Source organism: Corvus cornix, chromosome 3, assembly GCF_000738735.6.
Source record: "Corvus cornix cornix isolate S_Up_H32 chromosome 3, ASM73873v5, whole genome shotgun sequence".
Classification (NCBI taxonomy): Eukaryota; Metazoa; Chordata; class Aves; order Passeriformes; family Corvidae; genus Corvus; species Corvus cornix.
Genome location: NC_047056.1, coordinates 77964805 through 77989134, shown reverse-complemented (window position 1 = coordinate 77989134; position 24330 = coordinate 77964805). Strand labels below are relative to the sequence as shown.

The 24330-nt window shown below is 44.0% G+C and overlaps 1 protein-coding gene across 7 annotated transcripts in view; it reads right to left on the bottom strand.

The window, feature by feature from the left end:
• Positions 1-24330, bottom strand: part of BACH2 (BTB domain and CNC homolog 2) — a 187790-nt gene that overhangs the window by 16821 nt on the left and 146639 nt on the right. For all 7 annotated transcript variants that reach the window (XM_039568570.1, XM_039568571.1, XM_039568568.1 and 4 more), the window contains one exon: positions 2911-4455. In XM_039568570.1, coding sequence (XP_039424504.1) covers positions 2911-4455 — 1545 coding nt within the window. The remainder of the gene's footprint in view (positions 1-2910; positions 4456-24330) is intronic.

The following is a 24330-nucleotide window of genomic DNA, read 5'->3' as shown; positions in this document are numbered from 1 at the left end:
CTATGTGCTCCTGAATGGCATCTGACTGTGGGAAAGCAGAATGCCTGAAAAAAGCAGAGAGAAGCCTTTTACCTAGTTCTCACACAATCAATACATCAGCAAATGATGGTTTGTGACATTAATTCTGGCAGCGACAGCACTCTGGGAGCCAAATTAAGACCAACTAGGTCCAAATTCCAGGGGAACTGAGCAGCCCTGTGAGATAACTGATGGTCAGAGTCCGCCAGGCTTATTCCCATCAGGCCATCCCACCCCGATGGAAGCTGACCTGCAGCAGAAGAACCTGCATGGCCACTCTCCAGAAGGGCAAGCATGTCACCCCCAGATATCTTATCAGGTGCTTTTTGAATAGAAGCCCAGAAAACACTGTGTGTTCTGATATGGAGGGGGAAAGGGACCCCATCTGTGAAGTCATCGGGACAGGAAGGGCAAAGCAACAATTTCAAGAATGGAGAAAGATTCCCATGCAGCTTGCAGAGAGGTGAAGAGCAGAAAGCTGTCCATTTCAGACAGCTGTGAGTCTCTCCTGCTGTTTTCATCACAGCCAAACTGCTAAAAGTAGGTAGAGCAAGTTATACAAGAACTTCCTGCTGCTGTTACATATTTTCTGGTGTCTGGTTTAAGATACCCTTTACTGAGGTTTCCACAGCAGCAGATCTTGCAGGATTGCAGGATACACACCCCAAGTCACTGTGTAAATACAGTATTGTTTAATGAGGCTGCAGTCTGTTCTTGTATTGGTAACAACCTTCAAAAGATCATTTTTGAGACAAAATCTCTACCAAAGTACTGGTGTGATCTGTTTACCCTTGGCTTGTTCAGGATAGTGCAGTGCAACCTCATGGAGCATTAATTCCTCACCACATTTTTAATGCCTAGCAGTCCTAATCAAAATGCCCTGGGTATATAAAAAAAAAAAAAAAAAAAAAAAAAAAAAAAAAAAAAGCCTTATCAGCAGTCCCAGGGAGAAAACTTGCTCAGCACAGTTCAGAAAATCTTCCCCAGAGGAAACCAGCAGCAAAACCAGGAGTGGCGCAAACCTCTCCTAGCACTGTCTCAGAGCCAGATGTCTGCCTGCCAGCAGCACACCCAGACGGCCTCCTGTAGCTGCCTGTTTGCTCCTTCTGTGTCCCCCCTCTCATCCATGGTCTCCTGCACATATTCACATACCTTTTTTCTGGGAAACCACCACCAGTCCCCTATAACCCTCTAATTTCACTCTTCCAGGCTCATTTCTGCTGCAGCATATCTCCGCACAATTAGGTAATTATGACAGCTAATTAATTATCAAACCTCAAAAGACTCACCTCTGCCCTCTGTGCTGCCTCATGCTGAGCAAGCAGCACACATGGGTGGAGATGGATGGTCCCTGGTCCCTGATGCCCTCTGCCCCTCGTAAAAGCAGGACTTCACTGAGAACCCAGCTGTGGCCAAACTGAGCTGCTGCAGAGCTTCCCAAATGAGATCTCCTGCACAGTATCCCAGGCAGCCTCCCAAAGAGACTCCTCTCCCTTCTGCATTGTCCCCTGCTTACGACATGGGGATGAAGAAGAACTGTCCTCTCAGAATCACTGGTCCAGTGTTACCAGGGTTTAGGACACCAGAGGCTCCCCAGGCTCTTCAGCCCTTCCTTAAAGCTAAGCAGCTAATTAAAGGAAGCACCCACATCCGTCGGAAAAAAGAAAGCCTGGAATGTAGCTGGAATAAAGACTGAGGGATAGAATTAAGTTCAGTCTTTTCATCCCTACTCCATAACTAAGCCCACATGGCTCTGAACTGGGTGCTCTGAGAATATGAACCCCCCAAAGCTGCACTCGTTTCTCCCCACACTGAAGCACAAGCTCTCAGTGGAGTTTTTCAGCATTACTAGAGGAACCTGATATGTGATTTCACCCAGATGTTCTCTAGGTCATGCAGTTTCCTAATGAAACCCTGTGAATCAACAATAAACAGCCCAGCCACTTTCTGGGCTCCACAAAACGTCTCCTTGATTTAAGTCTGCCCTCTCACTAGTGACTTCACACAGACAGTTTATTTGGTTATGGTTAGCCAGTTATCACTGCAGCATCTTCAGCTGGCCCATCTCTAGCTTTAAAGAGGGCCCCTCTTTCTCCTGCCTCTCCTGGCAGAATGATATGGAAATTGACAGCTTGCTTTTCAGCCCCAGATCATTCTGTTGTCATTCCCTGAACAGTCCTGGAAATTAAAGGATAACTTCTCTCTGAAACCATTTGTGCCATGGCTGCTAGAGCTCACCACCAAACCAAATGTCACAGGCCGGGAACATGATCTCAAGCTGTCACATAATAGAGGCAAAACCCAGTACCTGAACATTCAACACGCACACACACACACACACACACACACGGGAAGATGACTTGAATGCCATTCCCACAGCACAGGGTGGCCAGCTATGCAATTGTTTAAGTAATTTTACACCTCTGCTGGCAACATGCAGCATTGGCTCTTCGAGTAGGCTGCCCAACCCTCCGTGTCAGGAAAGGCACAGCTTGAGGGTGCTCCAACACACCCGCAGCAATAACGAGTGGAGCAGGAACCACCTCAGCAAATTAAGAATAAGGAGCAGTGCTTTGTGCCACGGAAGTAGGTGAGGGAGGGAGGAAGACAGAACATTGCTTGGAGACTTCTAAGCACATCAATGCACTCTCATCATTCAGCAGTTTGCTATTTTCCCATACCCAAATTTTTACAAGTGCAGAACATCTCAGAGGTCAAGCAGACCTATAAGTCAACCATGTGCACTCAGCTGATGAGGGAACAACCAGAAGTTACTCTTTGCCTTTATAAACAAAGAAAGTGCTGGGAAAATGCAAAGTCATTTGAGAGAATCAAGGAGTGATTAATTGGGTCATAACAACTGTGATATATGTACTTATCTTAAATCCCTACCTCATGCCCTCTGTCTTGCACAGGACATGATTCACTGTCTGCTTCTGAGAATGACCCAGACTCATCGCTGGAGTTTGTTCCATAGGATGGCTCACATTTAATCTGGGCTCGGACTGGGTTGTACAATCCATCCCCTACCACGCCGGGCTCCTGGTGCTCGGGCGCCAGGAATCGAGGGCCTTGGGAACAAGGGGAAGAGGAGAGCTCACAAAGACGCAGACTGCAGGGAGAGCCGCCGCTGCCATCCTCTGCGTACGAGTAGGAAGAGCATGAGCTGGAGGTCCTGGTTCTGGTTTCCAGAGGAGGAGAGCGAGGGCAAACTTTAATTGGCACTGGACAGCTGGTGTTCGGCCGCATCCTTCCCGGCAAGTGATCAGCTGTCAGTCCGCTGTGCGAATAGGTCTGAGAGCTGGGGAGAGACTGGCTGCCACCAGCCCACAGACCCTTTGGCACAGTCTCAGTGAGGTCTTTGTCCAAGCTGCTCACACCAGAATATGAATGCACTGAAGTGTTTACTTGGTCACAAGCATTTGAAGAGAATATAACACTCCTCCTGTCCAGTTCCCCTTCTTGCTTACAGAGAGTTTCAAAGCCGGGCCCCCTGAGTGGTGATCCCACTGTGAAGCTGGAAGCATCCTTCTGCATGGCATGGGACTGTCCATAGTTCCCTGTGAAAGGGACATAATCAGTTTTGTGGTCACCCTGAGTTGTCCCTTTTTCAAAAGGGCATGCTGGACTCCTGCCAAAGTGCTGTTGGGAAGTGCTGGGGAAGCCAACCAAATCTATGCTTTTTGTTCTGTTGAAGAAAGACCGCAAGCAAGAAGGAGAAGACCCACTTTTTGGCCTGTCAACACAAGTGGGGCTTGGCTGTTTCCTGTCCATTTCAACATCCCCTTCTTTATCCCTGATGTCAGGTTCATCTCCAGACAGGCAAAGTGTGATGCTTTCTTCATCGTTCTCTTCATTCTGAGGCTCACTTTTTATCTGCCCCATAGCAAGTCCTGATTTGAGGCCATTTCCAGAGCTCTCTTCGCTGAATGTGCTTGCAAAACCTGAGGTACTGATGTGTGATGTGTTGTAGACATTCTTGGTACAAGCAAGCTGGTATTTCTTGTATCTGGGGTACCGTGTTACTGCATCTTTATCCAAATTGTCCTTGCTATCTCTCAGCATGTCAGAGTCAGGCAGCATCCCTTCACCTTTTTCTGCTCCAGCAACAGTGGTTTCAAAATTGAAGGGCTCTTGGTGCATCCTCTCCCTTGGGCAAGATATTTTTGACGTCTCCGATTCCATCGTCTCCTCCTCATCCCCATCGGAGTTCTCCTCATCGTGCATGCGCTGACAGGTGGTATCTTTCTTGCACAGAAACAGGCCATCTTCGTTGTTCAGCAGTTGTGTCTGAAGGAAGCTGAAGCAGGAGTCCTCCAGGTTGTGCATGCGCAGGAATTCAGCGCAGTGGATGACCTCCTGGATGTTTTCTCTGCTGAGTAACAGCTTAGCAGTGTAGGCGAACTGTAACAATGGACCAAATCCCCTGACAGTGACCTGCAAAAAGAGAGAGGGAAATTGCCAGCATTACCATCAGCTCTTGCTATCATCCCAAGTCCTTCATCATGTGGTTAGATAAACTAACAGATCTGGCATTCAGAAATAAATGCTGCTCAACACCAGCTGTTCTTCTGTCACTCCAGCAATGATGCTACATCCAGCAACTAGCACTGCTCCCTTTATGTTGCTCCTGTACATCACGGCACAGGTTGAACAGAGCACTATTTTTCCCATGTATCTTGAGGACCTATGAACTAAGTCTCTGCCCTAATAAAAGACTGACAAAACCAGCCTTACGTGGATCTCATTTTAACTGTGCTACAGCACCCTACCATGAAAGCACCAGTTAAATTTTGATTCTTCTGCCCTGATGGAAAATCCAATGAACAGTGGTTTCAATCTTAAGACATCACTTAAATCCAAAAAGTGTTTTGGGAAGGAAACACTTAGTCTTACAGCAAAATTCAACAGAAAGCATCTTTCTGCCTCTTTCGAAAGCAAACCATTTCCTTTTTTTCTTCTCAAATTTTTTTGCAAGCCATTGCTGAATACATAATAGGTAAGTACTGACTGCATAGCTTTCCTCCATCCCATGGAGATTATTCTCCTCATACTGTTCCTGATTTTAGTGAGCCTGAGGTACAGCTAACAGAAAATAAATTAATATTTATAGTTCAAATGATAGAAATTATGCTGAGTCCCACCTCAGTACTTAATTTTCCACCGTTTTCTTTGTAGAAAGAGTAAAAACTATTTCCAGGAGAGTGATCTCCAGTCAGCTGTTCCAGGTCTGAGTTATGCACTGCTACTCATCTTGTTTTCTTACCATACCATCTATGTTTTACATTAATATGCCATATATTTAAAAATACACACTTTCCCCCCCTCCCCATTTTTTCAGTGGTATCTTTACATACAGCTATTAAATAAGTTGCCACATGGTAAACTAAAGATATTGTCTGTCTTTGACAAAAATGCACTGCCACTAACTTCCGTTAAAATTTTTTCTCCCAATGGGCATGAAACAAGGGGATTGGAAAAACTCTACTCTTCATAAAGCAGCAAGAGGCTGCTTCAGAACCAGAACTCAGCAACAAGGATTAAGGTTTCTGCACAAGAAAATTCAGTGGTTTGGCCACAAGGTTGAGATTTGGAAGACCACAACTCAATTTCCCATTGCACCAACCATCTACTACATGACCCTGCTAAGTCACTTCAGTGTCAATTCACTGAGATGCTTTCTTGGCTTTCTTGCAAGTAGCACTCATTTATCCGAGTTCCCTGTGCTTTGCTTACCAGAGAAAGGCCTCTAGATGGGATTCAGCATGCCAACACCTGCATGCCTGTGTGAGGTTGGGATGCACGGCCTGCAACCTCCTTCTGGATGCAGAGGTCTTTGGCAGGCATCCCCAGCTCAGTTTCTTCTTTTAAAACAAACAGGAAGAGGAAGCACTGCTGTCTCCTTTTTTTGCAAAATGGCCTAAACACTAGCAAGTAGGAGACCAGGTCCCTTCCCCGGGCTGTGGGGACTGAAACTCCCATTTCCCAGCTCCTCAGAAGGGTGTATCTGGGATGGCATGGGATACACTCAAGGTGAGTAGCTTTTTACTATTCTTCCAATTGAATTAATGCCACCGAGCAAAGAAGCTGCTCAAGAGGCTGGTGAGCCATGAGGCCACAAATTTGCGATGGTCTAATTCGTGACTAGTGTGTATCTGAGTGAATAATTTGGTTCATCTCAATGAAAAGCCTATAAATCCCTATACTGCCTCAGGAACAGTGGTGGAGTTCCCAGATTTTTATAGAAAATCCTGACTTCCAGAAACAAGCCTTTGTTATTCATAGATCTGTACTTATGATGGCGGATTATGAAGACACCACAAGTGGTGCAGATTTTGATGGGGAGAAAAATATTTTAAAACACCTCTAAAATTGCTCCCAATAGCTATTCCATCCATAACATTACTCTCTATCTGCTATTTTAAGAAGCAGTGCATTTTCATGCACATACTTACACACTTGCACGTTCCTGTTTTACAATACGCCTCTGGTACAGAACTGCCAAGATTTACAGCTGGCTATTAAACCAATCTCTGCTTTATCTGTGTTACACTTTCTGCCTATTTGTTAGATTATCAGCTCACTAAAGGCCTATCTGCATTTTATCTATGCAGCATGATTAACAAAATTGCTCGGGAACTTAATGAGCTACTCGCAGGCTGATGGTAAGATCTTCAGTGTGGGGGCTTACATATTGCCGCATATCTTGTAAGCTCGGCAGCAGCATAGGTCTGCAGGGGCTCTGGAGCACAAACCCAGCTCTCCTGGCAGTGGTGTCACTTGGCCACTAGGTGGAATGGCTGGAAAGCAAATTAAAATAATTTCCTGTGCTGGGCCAGGGTTTCACCTGCCTGCCTGCCACCCCAGCACAGGCACTCTGCACAGCCTCGGGCTGACTCATACAACCCCACAGCAAGGCTGTCTCCCACGCTGACACAGGCTTTTGCTCCAGGTAAATCACCACGATAACAAACAGCAGCAAGGCAGCTGTTGGAGCTGCTCTGCACTGGATGTATCGGAAGCAGAGCCTGAGACTGTGCCGTGGGCTCCCCACGATGCCCAGCAGATGCCTCACGTGAAGGACAATGAAAACACTGAGCAAATGTGTGCCTTGACTTCCTTAGGAGATATTACCCAGTGACACAACCTTCACTCTCACAATCTTCAGATCCAAAGGGAGAAAGTTTCTTTTCAAGCACCCGGCGCTTGTCATTGCCCTCAGGCAGAAATCTCTCAAGTGCCAATTCTTGAAACTGCACAAACAATAACTTTGGAAACAAACGGGTGCAAAGCTTGTTGCCAAGTGTGAAAGCCAGCGCAAGCTCTGCAGCCTGAAGCTGTCTAAATATTGATTCGGCTCCCGTGGCAGGTTCCCTGCCTCGGCCCCACCAGTTTTGGGACTGCTTGCATCTGATGTATTCTGGCAGGAAGGCTGCAATAGAGCCGCTGGAGCGTGACTATGAACACCGCACACTGGGAAAGAAAAGGCTTTGAAGCTGCATGTACTACCACCACACAGGCATTTCTCTAGGAACAGATAAGGACAGTCTTTTAAAATTATTTAATCTGACTGATGCATCCCAGTGAAAAAAGTTAGTGAAAACAAGTTGATCTACGTTTGCAGAAGGAAAGAGGTAATTTCTCTGATATAACAGTCTTCATTTACATGCGACAGAGACTTTTGTTGGATGTGTAAAACCCATGCCAGCAACAATCCCAGGGGTTTTTTTCCCCTATTGAAAGTAAGATGTCCAAAAGTTGTTTGCTTTAAAACCTTATTTTCTGTCTAACTGATGTTTAAGCAGGCAGGTCAGTTTGTGGGAGCCTCCACTGGGCACCCTGTCCAAGCTCATATGCCAAGTCACTGTCTTTCAATCCTTTACCTTATTCCAATTTCTACCCATCCCTATTGTCTAAATGGAATTGACTGGCTACTAGAAAACTGGGCAGAGAAAACGTAAAGCATACATATAAAACAATGCCCCCACAGAGAGAAAAGCAAAGCAAAGATCACAGCTTCTTGGAGGTATGATTTCTTTCCCTTATGTTTCAAGGCAGGGTAGGAGAGGACTTCTTCTGTGTTCTTGGAGCATGCCAAACAGTCCACCAAGACTAAGCATAAAGCACTTTATTTGTCTTGCTTCTGTCCCCAGCTGGTCTTGTAGGCATTAAAACCCGTCTAGTGCACAGAGAGCACAGGTACTGCAGCCCTACCTAAGGAACCTGGCACACCTCCTTGCTCTACAGCAATCCGAGACCAAGTCCATGCGCAGCTTCTGCCTCTGCTATGCTGCCATAGGTACACCGTGCTCAGTGTGCAGTAGGGAGGTCTGTGTCAATTCAGCTTTGTGGTGATAACAAGCCTGACCACTGCTAAGGTGAGAGAAAACAACTCCTGCCCTTTATCTCCTTGTCTTTCAGACTGAGCTAGCTGAGCTGGGGGATTTGTGTTTTGTATGGCCATGCCCTTGTGAGTTTGTGATATTGAGGAACAGGCTGGAAACAATGCAATGATATGATCACCATCAAGAGATGTTAATCAGCATTAGCCATATTGAATTTACCAGCAAAATACAGACAGCAGCCCTGCAGAAAATAAGCACGCAAAGTCTATTTTAGTTCAGTTCGAGATTGCTTTTCTCCTTACAGACTCCCGGGGAGTGCAATGCTCTGGTTAGTCCTAATTGATTTAAGTGACCAGACTTCCACTACTTCCTTTGGGAGATCATTGCCAGACTCTACTTAAAACCTCCTTGTGAGGAAATATTTCCCTTATTTTCCTCCATCATCTCTCATTATATTTCCTTGATGCATTCCGGGTAATGTTTTTTCCTTTTGGAGAAATAGTTGTATTGTTTTTAGACTCTCTGCCTTCCCTTTTTGGTTGGTCATTACCGAAAAACTGGCTAATTCAAGGAAAAGAATATTGATCACTGTCGGATGGGAGAATAAAAAGCTGAGAAGACAGTCAGCAATAAATGCTAGTAAAGGAGGCAGCATTACAGATGCAAACAGAGCATGTTTAGCAAAGCATTCTTCTAGTTCTGTACTATTCTAAAATTAGGAGGAGGGTTAGCTCGCTTCCACATTGGGAACAGCATCTTTTTGTAAGGGACTTCTAGGTCAGAAATTCTATTTTAAATGTAGCTGTACACACACAGGCACCGTGGGAGACACAGTACCGTGGGTGAACTCCCTCTGGCTCCCCACTGTATCCGTGTCCTCGGTGAGGGCTGATCAGGCATGCCATGGAGGCCTCTGTGCTGTTCTGAACACACTGGATGTGGCCTCGGAGCACACGCAGAGGGCTGACATTTCTGCCAATGGGCCGGACTCACTGTGCGCCGCAGAGTTCATCAGTGCACGCTCATTAGTGAGCTGCCCAGACTTCCAGATGTCTCAAAATCCCAGACAAATAGACAAAATCCTCCAATTCTGCACAGACAGTATTTCTTATGGGGGGTGGGAGGGAAGGTTATTTCCAAAGGAAACACGGATGTCTGGTAACCCTGCTTGGAATGGCATCTGTATGAAAAGCTGCATCTGGAGCAGGGAAAGTCAACTCCTGCAAAATGCCAGCAAAGTCTGACTACAATTTAAAGAGGGGAAGAGTGACTAAGGGCAAAAAAAGATCACTGTAAACATGTAGGAATGTAAAACTTGGCAAGGCAATATCTAAAATGAAGCAAGGGAATGTTTACAGTAATCTGATGCAAACTAACATCAAGAACAGAGAAGAACTGTCTAGTTTGCTATGGGACGCTATTGGCATTTGCAGTGAGAAGAAATTAAAATGTAGGGATTTTTTTCCTGACTCTTAACCTAACAGTCAATTCAGAGCGATCTTGGAAGGCTTTCCAGGGAAGATGATGGATACTTTATGTCTGAGTAGTGCAAAGGAAAACTAACAAAGCACAACCTTGTTCTGGAGAGCTGGGCTCTGGGCTTTAATTTAGTAGACTTTTCCAGGGCTAATTTCCGTGCTAATGAGGGCACAGTGCCAATGATCTGCTAGAAAAGAGCAATAAAGTTCAACAGCAAATGTACATGCAATTGTTCCTTTCCAAATAAAGCATACCTGGGGCACATGCAAAGAACAAGCTCATTGGTGGTGGTGTGAGAGGGCAGAACCCTCTCCTCCCCTCCAGGGATATAACAAAATCTGCAGCACATTAGTTGCTAAATCCTACTGAATTGGGGGTAATTTAGGTGGTGAGACCTTCAGACCCACTGAGAATGCACAAGTCCTGACAGAGCAGCGCAGGCACACGTTATTATCTTTACACATTTGAGTAGACTTCTTAAAACTCAGTAGGAGCACTGATAGGTTTGTTGTGAAGCACTCAAGCTGCTTGTAGGTTAATGGTTTATATTTTTAGTATTTTGGTTTTCAGGTTAAATTCATCATCAGGCACCTAAGAACAGTTAGAAACCCCTCATCTCTAATTTCCAATCATGGATTCAATTAAACCATTTTGTGGGGAAGGAAGAAAGAAAAATTGAATCAAACCTCACATGCTGAATATCAAATCTCTTAAAACAACTGGGTAGAAACATAGCAGAAATGTAACTGTTTCTTGCAGAACTCCAAATGAATCAGTTATTCGCACACTGTTTCATAGCAGGTCTACTGTGGCACCCCCTTTACTGGCCCTTTCAGCATTGCTACTGTAGTCTAAAGGCACGTGTAGAGCCTTTTAAATCCATCTCAGCCCTGACGTTGTCTAATATGCCCAAGCATGTAGCCAACAAACTACCAACTTCTCTCTCAGCCAGCATGTTCCCAGCACTACAAGTTATATAATCAAACACATGCTAGAAAAATAAGAGATAAGATTAGTGACAGTTAACTGCTGCTATTTTTTTTCCACAGCCTGAAGAAGGTCTCTGGGATTAAATATTAACTCTAATCTTATTTGCTAAAATTAGCACACGGTGTATTCTTTTTCTTCTACAGCCAATTGCAAGTATAGCACAAGAGTTTTTTTCAGAGTGTAATCTGATAACCAAAATCAGTTGCCAAAGCTGTTATTCCATTAAGAATTAAGAGACTTCCTGGTTATTTACTTGGTTATTTTTACCTGGGATGGTGAAGCCTGGCTTTTTCCTAGCTTGGGCTTACTTGGTTTTGGAAAACTCTCTGAAAGATTTAAGTATATTACTAGGCTCAAACAGGTCAGTCACATGTGCAAAACCAACAGTGTTAAGACATCACAGTTTGTTCCTATATATGCACACAGGCAGGAATTGTTTTGAAACCCTGATCCTTTTACATAAGGTGGGAACATGCAGGATGCAGGAAAAAATCAGAAGAGATGATAAACAGCAGAGTACTTTTGTAAGGCAATGCTACATCAATATTTTACTGTATTTCCCCTCTTTGATTTAACAGCATTTAAATGTTCTCTCACCAACAGCTTATAGATGTATTTCCTTTGTTTGCTCATAAGGCTAAAGTGAGTGATCACGCTTTAAAAATTCCACTTGGGTGAGAAGCATCAGATGCTGGTATTTGTATTATGTAAGCTTTTAAACAACAAAGGAATGTACAAGTTGCTGATAGAGAAGACCAACAAAGAGAGGACTTTGTTTTCACCCTAAAAACACTTTTAAAATTAAGTGGATACCCTGCCAGCCCTAGTTTAACATCCTGCCTCTTCTGGTAGTGCATACAAATTTAGTGCAGGAGAGTAACCTGAAGTCCAAGTGGCAGTGTGGCCTCTCTCACATGGCATCACGTTGCAGGGGTGGGAGGCCACCACACCATCACCACGCATTCCCTGGGCATGAACCAGGGGAACAGAGAAACTGGACACACAGGTTCTTTCTTTAGGAGGCCCATTACCTAATCATTAATTTCAAAAGTCCCCCTGGAAAAATTGCCATCTGCAAAGCCACACCCTGAGTGGTCTAAGGGTATCCTGGTATCTTTCCACCGCATCTTCCACAACAGCCTCTTGAGGCTGTCAGACTGAGAGCTTCAAGAAGATGCTTACCTGCCCTTAGTGGTGCTTTTACAGAATATGTCACACTGGAAGTGCTTGTCCAGCTTTCGGTTTTGTGCTTTCAAAAGATAAAACCCTATGAGTGCCCCCCTCAGCCTTCCCCCCTGAAATCCCAGCTGCTGGCCAGACAACAAATTTACACTAGAAGCCCTGATTGCCTGTGTGAGTGTAGAGGGAAACCAAGTGACTTCTCATTTTCCTCTCTCTGGCATAATGAACACGTCCAGGGGCACCACGAGCACTTCAAAGAGCCTCCTCCCTCAGCACCCAAAAGGGCTGCAGAGACCAATATCCCTTAGTGCCCACAGAGCATTCCAATGTGGCAGGTGTGACTGCAGGAGGTGAGCCGGGGAGGAAGGAGAAGTCATTCATGCTAGACTCGCCTCGAGGATGGGAAGCAATAATTGCAAACTGTGTCCAGTGCTCCGTGAGAAGTGCGTCAGCGCTGATGGCGGGGCAAGTGGCTTGGAATTGATTGCCAAGGGCAAAGATGGTGTAAACAGCCGCTGGATCGATGACCATGTTATCGGTTATGTCAGCGTTCGGCCGCACGTGATTCATGGGTGGAGTGTGAGAGTTGAGGCACCCACATACTTGGGCTTGTCTGAATCAAATTCACCGTGGCAATGGCCCCAGCTTTGAAGTATTCTCAAAACCCCAAGGCCTTAAGCCTGGGGCCAATAATGTCAGAGGAACCAAAGGGGAAGAGAGAATCAGAACATATTTAAGAAATTAAAAAAATAAACTAGAGTGTAATAGAAGTAAAAATAGTCTCTGATCCAAATGCAATGCTTATTTTAATCCACAACTTCTAGTTTTATTTCCTCTCAGAGTTACTGAAGCCAAATTGAAATTCTTTCAACCTTTCAAAAGTGAGACTGGTTTCAAATCAAAGCAAAGAATTTAGTTTTGGAAATTATGACAGTATCCCTGCACATTTTCAGCACCTCTGAAAATTCTGAGGGGAAAGTAATTTTCTGAATTTGCCACACCTTTCAGAAAATACACTGTTTATTGAGAAGGAAGGTAGAAATCATCAGGCACAAGCCTCAATACTTTGCTGCAGACACATCTCAGTGCAGGAAACAGCAGGCGTCTTACCAAACATCGAGGAATACACTTGGAAAACTGAAAGGTTATGGGACTGGAAGATGCAGTGCTCTTCCATAGCAGGGATGCACTGCCTGCATCACATCTGCTCGGAACACTGGTCACTGCCAGATGCACCCACTGGGGAGCCCTAGGTTTTACCATTCACAGCAGTCTTCTGAGCAGAAGGGGACATTTGCCCGCATGGCTGCTCCTCTGGGCCACAGGGAAGCTCTGCCATGAGAAGCTGGGCAGCTAAGGGAGGCAGGTCTGTGCTTCACCTCCCTCTGCCACCTCACAGCAGCACAACACCTTCAGCAAAACAGCTCTTGGACTGGAGGGGGAAACCTCTTAAACTCCTGCAAGCAAACCTGCCACATGATAACTGTCAGAGTCCTTATTTTAAAATCTCACTTAGTAACCTGTTTTGAAGTCAAATACAATTTTGTTATTTTTTCCTAACTAATTCTGTGGCTTGGGGTATGTTGTTGATGTCAGAGGATGTCTGGAACATAACAAGAACACAGAAAATTCCAAGTTATGGCCAAGAGAATACTTGCAGGCAAGCCTAGGTGAAAAGGCTTTAGGAGAAGAACTTGGAGGCTGCTAAGGTGAGACTCTGGGTGAAGGTGTTAAAAAGAAAATTAGAGATGAGGATGTTTCAAACAACCGTTTCTCTAAAGGGACAACATGGCCACAACATTACTCAATCAACAAAGAGCATGTAAAGAAGTGGCACTAATTAGCAGTTTAAACACTCACTCATGAACTGGAAGATACAGAAAAGGGAGACATGGCTGTGATATCTGTCTGTTTCAAATACTTTTGTTTTTTCCAGTGCTACATGCATCTTAAGAAACCTAGAACACAGTAACAAAGGATGACACAAGAAGGTGGCTCAGCAGAAATGCTGCCTTCTCTCCCTGGGTGCATGTGCAAGCCATGCTGAAACCAGTGGGGAAGAAACAAGCAGAAATGAACAGATTTTAACTGAAAAGAATCATCAGAATTAAAGTACAACTCTAATTTAAAATTAAAATTAGTTCCACATTTTTGCAAAAGGAAAATTAAACTGACCCCAAGATTAAAAAAGAAAAAAAAAAAAAAAAAAGAGAAAGTGTTAGCAGTAAGGAGGGGTGAGGAAGGAGTGGGAAAGCTTTCACAGAATATAAATTGTGAGAGAAGAGTCTGTAAAAGATCTGTTTAGGTGCATATCATGAGCCAAAGGGGTAGAAAAAGAGAAAACAAAAGCAGTTTAAGAACTTTTAGAATGAGGAAAGAATCTCTAAAAGCCTCCAAATTACATTAGGAAATATCAAAATAGGCAGAAAATGAAGATGCATGTAGAAATTTGCTAATTCAGAAGGTGCTTAGAGGAGTGGCTCAGAGTTTCTGAAGCTGTAATTAATACACAAGTAAACACAACAACACTGAAAAATTACCAAGATTTGTAAACTTACCAATACTCCTCTTTCCCAGGCATAGCAGAATGTATTTATTTATGCACACGAACTATGTAATAGTGTATTAAATACACAGTGCATTAAATACACTGTAATTACTTTATAAAAACAAGGAGTACTTCACAGCAAGCCACCTCACTACAAGCCCTACTATTATACTCCATGCAGTGTAGGAGAGGAAGAAGCACTCTCTGTCAGATATGATTTAAAAAACCACAAGGTTGCACTCTGAGGAAGAGCACTAAATCAGAAGACAAAGGAGCTAGAGGAGAAGCAGGCTCAGGAGACCGGGCTGGGTAACATCCGAAGCAGCTCGCGGATGCTCTGCCATGGTTTCCACAGGGCTGACAACACCCGTGCTTCTGGCACTGCCTGTCACCATGTGCTGGCATGGCACAGCAGATAAAATCACTGGCATCCTTACACTGGGGCAGCAGACAGTGCTGCCCAGCAAATACCATAACGCTTCAAATCCAGAGATGCTCTTGCTGGGCTGTGGATGGAAATGAATGTAAAAGGCTTTACTGTTGCAATTCATGAGGTAACCAAGCAATTACAACTATTAACTGGTAGGCTGAAACCCTGTAAAAGTGACCCAGCTTCCTACAAGCACCTGATTTTTTAAAACAAAACCCTGCCAAATTCTGCATTCGTTCCAGTTTTCCTTCTCCTGCCCTACCTTGCCATTTAATTTCCGGTATTCAGATGTGCAATTTTTCTGCCATCACCTTGTTTTTGTTCTTGCATGGCTACAACAGATCTGAGGATTATGGTGGCTTTTGTTCCACTGCTTGGTGTTCACATTTCATCAATGACATCTGCTCAGCTCAGCAATGCAGGTTTGCAAGGAGAACCAGCCACTGCTGAGCTGGCAAAGTTGGTTCCCTCCCATCCTCCACAAGGAGCAGTTAACTCTTCTCTCGGTGGCCCCAAAGGTTAACTAGGCTCTGTAAATCCCACCAGAAAAAATCATAGGCATTTGCCTTTTTGCTGAGATTTCATGTCTGCTATGAGCAAAAGGTAAATGGCTCTTTTAGTCCCTAAAGAGTGCAGGCTTAGCAGGAGTTACCCATAGTAAAGAGGTCAAAGGCAGGGAAAGATGGGAAGGTTGGGCAACAGCATCCCAGTGCAGCCACAACCTTGTGTCCAGCTCTAGGCTGTTCCTAAGGACAGGACTTTCCCCTTTCTGCTTCATACATGATATTTTTAAGATCTACCCAGAAACTGAGGGGTAGAAAATGCCATCTACCCTAGAAGCCCCAGAAAGACTCTACACACAGAAAAATTATGGCATTTCCAGCATGACTTCCTCAGAGGGTGGAAGGTGGGACTTTACAGCTATTTGTGTGTGTGTGTGTGTGTGACTACATATGCTCACGTGCACCCACGCATGCTAGTGTGAGAAAGAGACTAGATAACGTGAATGTGTGTGAAAGGGATTGAATTAGCCCCATCTGCTCTGAAAAGATCGTTTTTTCCTTGGATTTCTATTACCATCGTATCATTGCCACACTGGAGTGATTCTAAAAGGCTACAGCTCTGGCAGCCAGCATCATTACAGCTGCTCAGATTATTAACAGCATAAATAAACTCTCAGAGACACTACTAAGAAAATATTAACTACAATTATCACTGTCTGATAAAATAATGAACAGCAAAGTGTTACTCTGCTGCCTCAGTCACCAGCGTGTATTTATGTGTGCTGTGAGCAACAAAAACCAGTTTATGTGCATACTGAAGCACTCTGGAATTGGTTCTTGCTATTTTATTTTATTTTACTTGTATTTTTCTAAAGATCAAGCAGCACAGGCTGAAGCTCTGTATTTGCAGGATTCGGTGTACCCTGCCTCCTTTCCCGCTGTATATAATCCCATTAATTCCAAGTGAACAGAAAGCCATGCCTGTAGCCATGCACACGTCTGTTGGAGGAGGGACATGGGCAGCGTGCAAGCTACCAGCAGCAACTCTAAAACCTCTTGATGGATTTTTACTCTTGGGCCTCGCCCTTTTTTTCCCTAGATGAGGAGCAAGGGCCCACACGACGTCAATGCTGTGTTTGGTGCATAGATACTCCTCACCTTCATCTTTTCCACTGGCCTGCACCACTTTGGCTTTGTGAGCTTGTTTTTCCTCCCATTCCTCAGTAATACTCTTGAGTCCTGTTCTTTCTTGAGTGCACTGGGGAGATTTGGCTTGGTTTCTAATTAATAGAAATTATTAATTCCCTGCAAGCACTGGGGAAAAAAGTTTTTAATCACATAGAGAGAAGGGCATGGGAGCAGGAGCCTCTTGCCCCATGTCCCCAGGCTGGCCTCCAGCCCCAGCGCCCAAGCAACACCCTCCTTAGCAGTCATCTCATCTTCTTCACTGTCTGTTGTTTGTTGGAGCTCACCAAAAAGAGGAGAAAGAAGCTACTTGGTCCTGAAACCAGTCACTGTGGGGCAGACAGGGTGCTGAAGCTCCAGCCTGGGCAGATGGTTCTCATGGCCCCAGGGCAGGAGAGGCTGCCCTCCTCTGAGTGGGATCCTGTGGGTCAGTGACCACCCTGCCCTCCGACAGCTTCCATGTCTTCCCAGGAAGGAAGGGTGATGGTGGCAGGGTGACACAGGAATAACAGGCATGTTACTGAGCTGAACACGCACACTGGGACCTTTCTGCCTGAGCATGTGAGGCCAGGCCAGGGTGAGAGCTTCTGTCAGACTCCTGGGAAAAGGGCCACCTCCCTGCCTGGTGTGAAGGAAAATTAGGAAGATGATGGAGAGGGCAGCTGCAACTAAATACAGCTAGAAAGGAAGGCAAAACCGCTATGCTGGGTGAGAGAAAAGGGAAGGGGGAATTTTCTAAAACAGCTTCCCTCAATCTAAGACAAAAAAATCATGCACTGTACCTTTAGTGTTTTTATCCCACTGCCCTTTTTAATAATTTCTGCAGCATCTCACACTCCTTGCCTGCTCTCTTTTTCTCCTCTGCAAGCCTTTTGTTCCACCAACCCCCACTCCAGTGCTTACTGCCAGCTTCCAGCAGCCACGGCGGGACCACCTTTTCATTTGTGCACCCCGGCGCTTTCCCTGCCTGCATTGCCACGACAGTGACAGATGAAGAAAAGTGGGGTGCAGAGGCAGGAGGAAACATCATCTTCGAGTGTCTCTCTGCCAGCTGTGAGGGAAGGACAGCAAGGAGGAGGTGGCCTTCTCCCTTCATAGAAATCACTGTGAGAATGAACCTTTGCTCCTGGGAGGGGAAGAGTCGAGCCACAGCCCTCCTCACTATTTTCCCTCCAGCATCCTCCCTCTCTTCCTTCTCAGCAATCGGCCTCTTCTGGCCACCAAAGCAGGTTAGCTGTGGCTTGCCCTGAATAAGTGACCTACATTAATTTTTCCTCTGTAATTAAAGTAGTCTTCTGTGAAACAATTTATAAGAACTCTGGGAAAGAAAACAGTGTATTGTTCCATACACATTTTCAAAGACAAATTTGTTCTCTTCAAATGAACTTTGTCCCCCAAAAAGCCTCTATGGAAGGTAAAACACAGAGAATGGTAAAGGATTCGCTGAAGAAGAACTGAAGTTCATTTTAAATCAGTGTACCATGTACAAATGCTGTCTTACAAATAGGATTATTTAACTTAAACCTTAGATCTGTCAAGTTCCATTACTTCAAATGGAGCCTGTCATTTCTTGACTTCATTATAAATCAGGATTATATTACAATTTATGTTAGGTAAAGTCTCTGCTTCCATAGGAGACGGTGAAAAAAAAAAAAAATTACACAGCAGTCAGTAAATAGAGCAAAGTCACTGCACTGTTCTTGAAAGGCAAAAAGTCATCTTGCTAAATGAGGGTCTGAGCTGTCCTGTACGAAGACTGTTCCTAATAAATAAAAGACCTCTGGGAAAAGTGCTGAGCATACGCTGGATCTATTTTCAGCTTGCATCAGCAGCTGCTGCCCCTGGGATCGCATCCTTGCTCATACCCTACACCATATGTAATCACTCCAGTGCTGCAACCAGTAAGATAATGAAAGAGCATGGCATAAATCTATACTTGAGTGGAATGCTAAATGAGAAAAATAATACAAAAAAGGGGGAAATAAACCACATTTTCAAGTCATTAGGAAGAAAGACTTTGACATATGAAGTGTTGCAACCATTAATAGCACTTATCATATAGAGTGGAGACAAAGAGACAAATTAATCAAACTGACAGAACTGGGACATTTTATGCTAATGCAGGCTCCTGGGTTTTCGTTTGTATTCCTCTGTGTCTGGAAAACTGATACCATTACAGGGCAGGAAATTGCATGAATAACATGCAACAGATCATAAAAATTCGCACACCAAGTGCAGAAACACTGCCAAAAGCACTGTAAAAACAAGGCTAGAGACCTCAACAGAGGAGCTCCCAACAGCTAATGAATGCAAATAAGTATAGGAATATTTCCCATCCATGCATAACAATGAGACATAGGCTGTGACTCCAGAGTCTCCAATAGTGTAGGTAAAATAAATCCTGGAGAGCAAACATGCAGATAGCTGGGGGGAACTGCTGGCCAAGCCAGGGTCTGAATGTGTTTGCAGTATTGCAGCCAGCAGTTTAAAGCCACCAGGGAACTGGCACAGCCAAGTGTCGCCTCCGTCTGAAAGTACTGCTATGTTAGATTTAATTTACTGTTTCAGGTACAAGAGAGAGGGAAGGAGGATGTAAGAGGAAATAAAACAGAGTCACAAAACAGCACATAATCACACAAACCAAAAATCCCCCTGCCCCTGTGCAAATGCACTGCACACTGTAAAACCCTCACAGATAAAGACATTTAAAACATTAGTTTAGGAAATACAGAATGTGCTTGCTGTCCAAAGCCACAGCCATGTTGTAAGAGGCAGGAAATAGAAAGAACTACAGGAATGCTGGGCAGGGCATGGTGTAATGCAGGATCTTGCCAAGCTTCCTTCATTTGCTGTAGAGGCTTCCCAGGGACCTTTAAAAACCTCTGGCAAAGCAGAGCACTGCTGAAGTGCAGAGAACTCCTCAGCCATATAAACTCCAAAGGACAAATGCTTTCACTTGATGGGCAACCATGGCATTTCTCATGGCTGTTCTCTAAAAAACTGATGTTTCCCCCTTGTACGGTAGCTACCGCACAAACCTAAAGCAAGGAACAACTCTGGGGGGTAAAAGGAGTAAAGCTGATACCTTTTGGAGCTGAGTCATTTCCAGCACTGCTTTCACCTTCCCCAGAATAGAATGATATGCAGCTGACAGGATTGAGCAAGAGCATTTATGTGCCAGTACTATGTGCATAAAGAGGGTGTGGAAATGCCAGCCTGTCCAGGGGTTGCTGCTTTCCCAAGTCCTTCCCACATTTGGTGCTGGAGAACCCCATGTTCAGAGGTGGCAGGGTAGCAGCTGGTTCACCTCAGCAGGGATGGGCATGGGGAGCACACAATACAGAGCCCAGCTCTCCATCACTCTCCAGCAGATCATTGTGGTGGATTTACAGAGTTTTAGCCATGTGAACAGGTTTATCCTCAAAACTCCTTCTGTTCCTTTGGTCACTACTAGAGCCCCAACAGGGTACTCAGCATTGTACCAAAAAAAGGGCACGCACACACCAAAGCAAGCTAGTCCAAAAGCTCCCTGAGGACAATGACAGAGTGACCTTTGTTTTAGCAGGAGAAATCAGAAACAGGCATTCATCTTGTAAATACACACCCATCTGACAGATGGACAAGGGCTGCAATCTACAAATGGAATTACTTTCTCCCTTAAATGTAAAAAAAAAATGATAGCACAGACAACTAATTACAGAAAGGCCTCATGAAAACCTTGGCTTTAAGAAAACAGTAGCATTGGAAGGAAAACAGTTTGGTCAAAGTGTTATAACCATTTATATTTCTTCTGCTTTTTACAATAGCAAAGACACCTTTGAAGTCTCCTGAGGACATATATGACACTGACCTTTTCTTTTCTTTTACCCATAATCAGAGCAGTTTGGGAAAAGAAAAGCCTAGATATGAGTAAAACATCCATTCCTGAAAGAGAATATTTAGAGAGGTCTTTATTACCACCTTATCATTCAACCACGGGGTTGAAAGCACAGTGACAAGAAACAACCATAAATTCTCACAGCCTTTTAGCTAAGCAATTCCTCTGCAGAAAAGCAGTTCTAAAATCAAACTGTAACTTGGTCCAGTAATTCAGATTAAAGCCATATCTGAGAACTAAGATGAGTGCAAGAGCAGATGATGCAAACAGTCTGGTTCTCCAAGGCTGGGATTGACTTGAAACCCCCTGAAGAGCAGTTTATGTGTGCAGTGCCTGTCTGCCCTACAGAGATGCTTGCAGAGGTCCAGTGCAGCTCCTGCTAGGATCACCATACCTGAATAACACCAGCTAAAGACAAAGGCCAGAAACACGATCAAACGTTTGTCTTTAACGATTTACCTGCATAGGCCCTCTCAACTGAGTTTTCCAATTGGATAGTTCATGCATAATAGTGAAATAAAACCTGAATAAAAGGGAATAAAAGGGAAGGATTAGGCTCACATTTGAAAAGGAAGCAAAACTAAACCAAGTCTGAGGTAGCCCTTACTGGGTGGTCTTCTCAGTCCTCCAACTGCAAGATACATTGAAGACAAGGAAAGAAGTAAAGGAGCTAGTGATTTAAAGGCTTCTGCCACTACTGAAAGCAATTCTTTCTGCTTTTTGAATGCTATGATGACTTTGTAAATGTGAACAAGTTTCTTTGTAGAATGCCCAGTGCCTATATATGCCAGGGACATCTCTTCATTCTTCACTTCCTTGGACAATGGTATAGATATTATGTGACCTCAATGGCTACTGCTTATATAAATGGAGCAAAAATGACAAGGGTAGATGGCTCTTACAAAAGTCAGGCAACTCTCCATTTTTTGTGCCTTGCATTTGACAAATCAATTCTGACATTTAAAACATACCCATTAAAACGTGGTTTGATGTGTTCAGTCTCCTGAAAACTAGCAAATTCAAGGGATAGACAGAAACTGCTTGATTTGGCTTTATGTCCAAACAAAAGTGCCATATGCAGAAAGCCATCCATGGTACAACAAGAAAATCTGCAGTCAGACAAAAATAAGGTTAAAAGATAGTTGAATTCAACAGGCAGATGGAATGGCTGCAGACCTATCTACCTCAAGTCCAGCTTCCCCTTCCAGAAACAGAAATGAGCACTAGTCCTCTACGAGATCAGACGGGAAGTTGTCAGGTTTTGTGTCTCCACAGCTTTTTCCTGTCTTGAAAGGTTACTGGCTCCAACATCATCCTTTGAAGGAAACAGGAAACAACTCAAACCTTTTCTGTTTTTACTTGACCAGGAATCCTCTGACAGGCAAATTTTCTCTGAAGGCTGCCTGTGTATCTGGGGAGAGAGGTGGCTAGGCATGCTGTGTGGTCAGAGATGGAAAGATATTTTGCTTTCAGAGTTGTTTAAGACTTGTTTCTTACTAGCTGCAGGCCCTTGAAACAGAGAACCACAGGTCTGAATTTCAAAGGTAAGCGAAAACCCAAGACACTTCTCAGATGCAAAAGTTTTCTTTACACAGTCAGAAATGTACTCTCAGCCTCCTAGATGACAGTCTCACAAAAATCCAGGACCACTTCATCAAAAATATTTTTTCCAGAAACTAAGAACTGTACTGGTAAAGTTTGCACGGACAATCCTTTTTTCTTTTTATCTACTTTCTACACCTTGAAACATCAACACAAACTGCATTCCCATCCATTCTGGAAACATAAAGTAAGAGGTATATGCAGAGATGAGGAAATTTGGTCCTATCACAATTCAAAGCAAGCAAATTTCAAGCAGAGTATTACCATGTGTTTGAAGTACAATACAATGGATGCCCACATGTCTTCGAACTATTATCCCTGTTCAGGTCCCTTTCTGGGCCAATTTATTTATTTAGATGGTCTAGGAACAGAAGGAAGCACTGAGAACACAACAGTGCCCATGAATCCATCCTGGCTCACACTTGCCAGATCTCTCTGCTATCCTTACAGTAAGTCTGTACACTTCCATTTCTCTGAAGTGTTGCTCTGAAATGATGAGCAGCTGCTGCAGGGAATGATGTGGACCAGGTGCAATATATACTCAACTAAATATGGTTCCTTCAACACTAAGAGAAAGATGCCTTGTTTTTGATGTCCTGAAAACCTACAGCTCCCATTTGCCAAGAATGATTAGCTCTTTTTGGAAGAGATTAAGTCTTGCTAGGAATCTGCTCACCTATTGTTTGGGATATATGGAATGGTCTGCAACTGCTGTGACTTAAGCAAAATTTCCTAATTAAGCATCCCCAAAGTGTCCCTGGTGAGGGACAAGAAGCCTGTAGCAATTCACAGGCTCGTTCTGATCTGCTCCACGCCTCCAAGTCTACTTTCTTCTTGGATGTGGTAATTTCAGCAGTTGTTGTCAATGGCAGTGCACAGGACCTCAGGAGTGATGCAAGAGGAACAGGCAGAGGACACAGAGCAGAGCCCATCTGTCACCCAGGACCAGTCACCCAGGTAAGGTGAGCAGCTCCATCCTATCCTGATCATCCTGAGAAATGCTGCAGCTAGTCCAACAAGATCCTCAATGCCTTGTACAGAGGGAAGGAAATGAAACTGAAGCTCTGGGTCAGGTGTGTGAGCTGGTCTGGGACCAGCAGCTGTGCCAGCTGTGGGTCAGTCTGTTCACCTCCATGTGAGGTAATGTGAACCAGAGCATTTAGAGAGATGTAAACATTGCTGAGGGGTTCACACAAGGTGATTTAATCTTCACTGACCTGATGCACAGACCTGTGCTGTAATTCCCATCTGATGCATCAACTCCCACTCCAGCATGTGCAGAGAGGTGATGACAGTATTTTATTTGGTCACAAGAGACCTCAGAAATCTACATCTGAAGGTTTTATATTACCATTATTTAACTTCAGAGCTGATACCTCTCAATTCCAGCTGCTTGGTGACACCTTGTTTATATATTGGTTTTACTGAAAGCTTTTGTATTGCAGTTTTCTGCCATTCTGAGTTCAGCTATGATTATTTTGACTGTGGACCCGCAGCAAGGAGCAGGGTGCCATTTCAATTACAAATCAATCTTCTCCACAACATCTTTTAAAGGCTTCTAAATTAAAAAAAAAAAAAAAAAAGGAAATATTTCAACTACTTTTGTGTGCGGGAAACAGACAATTACACTTAAATGCACACTTTGATGCTATCAGCTCTTAGAAGGTCAGATTAAACAAAGCGAGAGAAGAAAGGTTTATTAGCAAATCTGATCCATCTTCTTCTAGGATATTAAATTCCACTGAACTACATCAGTACTGAGCACCAAATTTCTTAAAGGGGTGCCTAAATTTTGTCCCCCTCAAAGGCCATTTGCCTTACAGTTATGAAACAATGTGCAGTCATACATATATCACTGAACAGTTTGTTGCTAAAAACCCATGCCAAATTTTTCAGTTGATTTTAATCTGGCTTCAAAACAACTGCCAGTGGCTCTCTTGATATCTTTCCCCAGTAAATTACAACACGCTTCCTAGAGATATGCCTGATACTTTCTTTTCATTTAAGTCTTTAAACAACCACACAAGCCTCCACTCAAATTCTTTCAGAGAAATTAAAACTCACTTTTTAAAACAAACCAAGCCTGGGCTAGACAGAGCTGTAGTTTGACCAACTACAGCTGCTCCTATTTATTTATTTTATTAAAGTAAATAAAGTGCCCAAGGACAAAG